The sequence below is a fragment of the Vulpes vulpes genome, chromosome 11 (genome assembly GCF_048418805.1).
Source record: "Vulpes vulpes isolate BD-2025 chromosome 11, VulVul3, whole genome shotgun sequence".
Classification (NCBI taxonomy): domain Eukaryota; kingdom Metazoa; phylum Chordata; class Mammalia; order Carnivora; family Canidae; genus Vulpes; species Vulpes vulpes.
In genome coordinates, this window is record NC_132790.1 from 2,068,576 (window position 1) to 2,071,531 (window position 2,956).

Here is a 2,956-nt window from a genome sequence, read left to right on the forward strand (position 1 = left end):
GCTGCGGAGCCCCGGGCCCTGGGGCGAGGGTGGTGGAGTCGCTCTCCGCTCCATCACCCGAGTCCTCAGGGATGTGGCTGCGACAGGTGCGTCTGCGTAGCCCCGGGCCCTGGGGGGAGGGGGAGTGGAGTCGCTCCCCGCTGCATCAGCCTTGTCCTCGGGTGCATGGCTGCGACAGGTGCGTCTGCGGAGCCCCGGGCCCGGGGGGAGGGTGGTGGAGTCGCTCTCCGCTCCATCACCCGTGTCCTCGGGTGCGTGGCTGCGACAGGTGTGTCTGCGGAGCCCCGGGCCCTCGGGGGAGGGTGGTGGAGTCGCTTCCCGCTCCATCACCCGTGTCCTCGGGTGCGTGGCTGCAACAGGTGCGTCTGCGGAGCCCCGGGCCCTGGGGGGGGAGGGGAGGAGCCGCTCCCCGCTGCATCCCCCGAGTCCTCGGGTGCGTGGCTGCAACAGGTGCGTCTGCGGAGCCCCGGGCCCTGGGGGGGGGGAGGGGGGGAGCCGCTCCCCGCTGCATCCCCCGAGTCCTCGGGTGCGTGGCTGCGACAGGTGCGTCTGCGGAGCCCCGGGCCCTCGGGGGTGGAGCCACTCCCCGCTGCATCCCCCGAGTCCTCGGGTGCGTGGCTGCGACAGGTGCGTCTGCGGAGCCCCGGGCCCTGGGGGGGGGAGGGGAGGAGCCGCTCCCCGCTGCATCCCCCGAGTCCTCGGGTGCGTGGCTGTGACAGGTGCGTCTGCAGGTCCCCAGGCCCTGGGGGTCCTCGGCGCCCCGCGGTCCGCGCCGGAGCGCGCCCGCCCCCGACGGAGCAGGTCCCGGGATGGGGGTGGGGCTGCGGTGGGGTGGGGGGGGTCGGGGTGGGGGGGGGCGCCCCGCGGCCGCCCGCACCTAGGCCTTCAGGTGCTCGTTCTTCAGCCGCCCGAGCCGGGTGCCGTGGCTGCGCACGGTGAGCGCCAGCAGCTCGTACCTGTCGCCCAGCCCCGCGGCCACGGCGAGCGTGTCCTTGAGCAGGGCGGCCGTGCGGCGCAGCATGCCCAGGAAGTCGTCGCCCAGCCTGCCGTCGGGCCGCCCCGCCTGCTCCTGGCCCTGCCGGAACTTGCTCTCCAGCTCGGCGAGCGAGCGGTCCGAGAGCGAGTAGGCGTCGCCGATCTGGTGCGACTCGCGCCGCAGGTACTTGCCGTAGCTCTCCTCGCCGTCCAGGTCGTACGAGATGCTCTTGCTGAGGCCCTCCAGCACGCGGCCCGCGTCCTCCACCTGGCGGCCCAGCACCGTGAACTCGTCGCGGAGGCTGAGGCTCAGCGCGCCGCGGCCCGGGCCCGCGTCCCCGGGAGGGCAGCGCCGGCGCTCGCTCACGCGGAACAGCAGCTGGCACTTCTCGGGGTCGTCGTTCTCCTCGTAGTCCCCGTCGGGCACGAAGTAGTGGTGCAGGGTGCCGTTGGACATCTCGGGGTACAGCGGGCCGTCGAAGTAGCCGCCGCACAGGTGCCAGAGGACGCCCAGCCAGAGGAGCCCCAGGGCGCGCATCCTGCCCGGCCGCGGAGGGTGCCCGGCGCGGGGCTCGGGGGCCGCGGAGTCAGCGCCGCCCCGGGACGGTCCCCGCCGGCTGGCTGCGCCCTGGGCCCCCCGCCCCAGCCGGCCTCATGTGGCTGAGCCGGGGCGCCTGGGTCGCGCGGCCCCGCAGCGCGGGAGGCGCCGGCTCCGCGCCTCTAGCCGCGTCCCTAACCGCGTCCCTAACCGCGTCCCTAACCGCGGCTCTAACCGCGTCCCTCTGCGCCTGCGCGTCCGGCGGGGCTGGAGCTGAGCCTGCTCTTCCCGGGCGGCGGCGGGGATGCGGGCAGGAGGCGGGACCCCTCCTCCAGGGCTCTGCAGCACCCACCCCGGCTCTCCGTCCCTCTCTATCTCCGGGAGGTCCCCCTCGCTCCTGAGAGATGGAGCCTCCGGCTGCACTGGAAGGCTCTAGTCTTCTGATAGGACCTCAACCTCTGCACTGGGTGGGAATGTGGAGCTTTTCCTTTGGCTAATGATATCCCGAGGATCTCTCCGCTCTCGAATTACAGCTGGTTTCGTCACTTGGAAGCCAGGGAACAAGTTTGGAAAGAAACCTCTCGCCAGGTCTCTGTTATTAAAGGTACAGAATCTTTTTTTTTTTTTTTTTTTTTTGGAAGACTGGAAGGGAAAATAGAATTTAAATAGAATGGGAAAATAGAAACTTAAAAATAGAAAATAGAATTTAAAGCAGAGAATGAGAACAAGGTAGACAGAAGTCCCACAACAGGAAGACTGATTGGCTATTAATGGATGCGGCAGGGGGAAGGGGGATGACCCCGGAGAAATTCTACTTCTCATTTTATGTAAGGACCGGTTAGGTTGGATTCGTTAAGGGTTTCTGTTTTTATCATGAAAATGTTGGTGACTTTGAAGGCAAGTTTGCAAGGTTGTGCAGAAATGCTCACTTAGTTAAAAGTCTCAATAGCAATACTTTGGAAGCAACAAAATACAGAAAACTGAGTGATGCACGGTTGCCAGTATGTACAGGAACACAGGCTGAAACGAAAGTTTGCCTATTTTATTTATTTATTTATTTATTTATTTATTATTTATTTATTTTTAAGATTTTATTTATTTATTCATGATAGAGAGAGAGAGAGAGAGAGAGAGAGAGAGAGGCGGAGGGAGAAGCAGGCTCCATGCAGGGAGCCCGATGTGGGACTCGATCCCGGGTCCCCAGGATCACGCCCTGGGCTGCAGGCAGCACTAAACCGCTGCACCACTGGGCTGCCCTATTTTATTTATTTATCGCCAATTAAATAAGTAAGTCGACAACGGAGATAACTGTGGCATCCTGTGCAACCCCCTCCACGCTAAGCGTCAGCAATGCAGCTTTAGCCGGACGCCTTTGCGGCTACTGCCTCTCTAGAGATACCTTTGGAAGAGCGTAGGCCTGGCACTGTCATGTCCATTTTCCAG

At 64.3% G+C, this 2,956-nt stretch overlaps 1 protein-coding gene across 1 annotated transcript; it reads right to left on the reverse strand.

The window, feature by feature from the left end:
* Window positions 1-766: 766 nt before the first annotated feature.
* FIBIN (fin bud initiation factor homolog) lies at window positions 767-1,849 on the reverse strand. The gene has a single exon (XM_026018607.2). The coding sequence runs from the start codon at window positions 1,511-1,513 to the stop codon at window positions 878-880; it is 636 nt and encodes a 211-aa protein (XP_025874392.1). The 5' UTR covers window positions 1,514-1,849; the 3' UTR covers window positions 767-877.
* Between the last annotated feature and the right edge of the window lie 1,107 nt (window positions 1,850-2,956).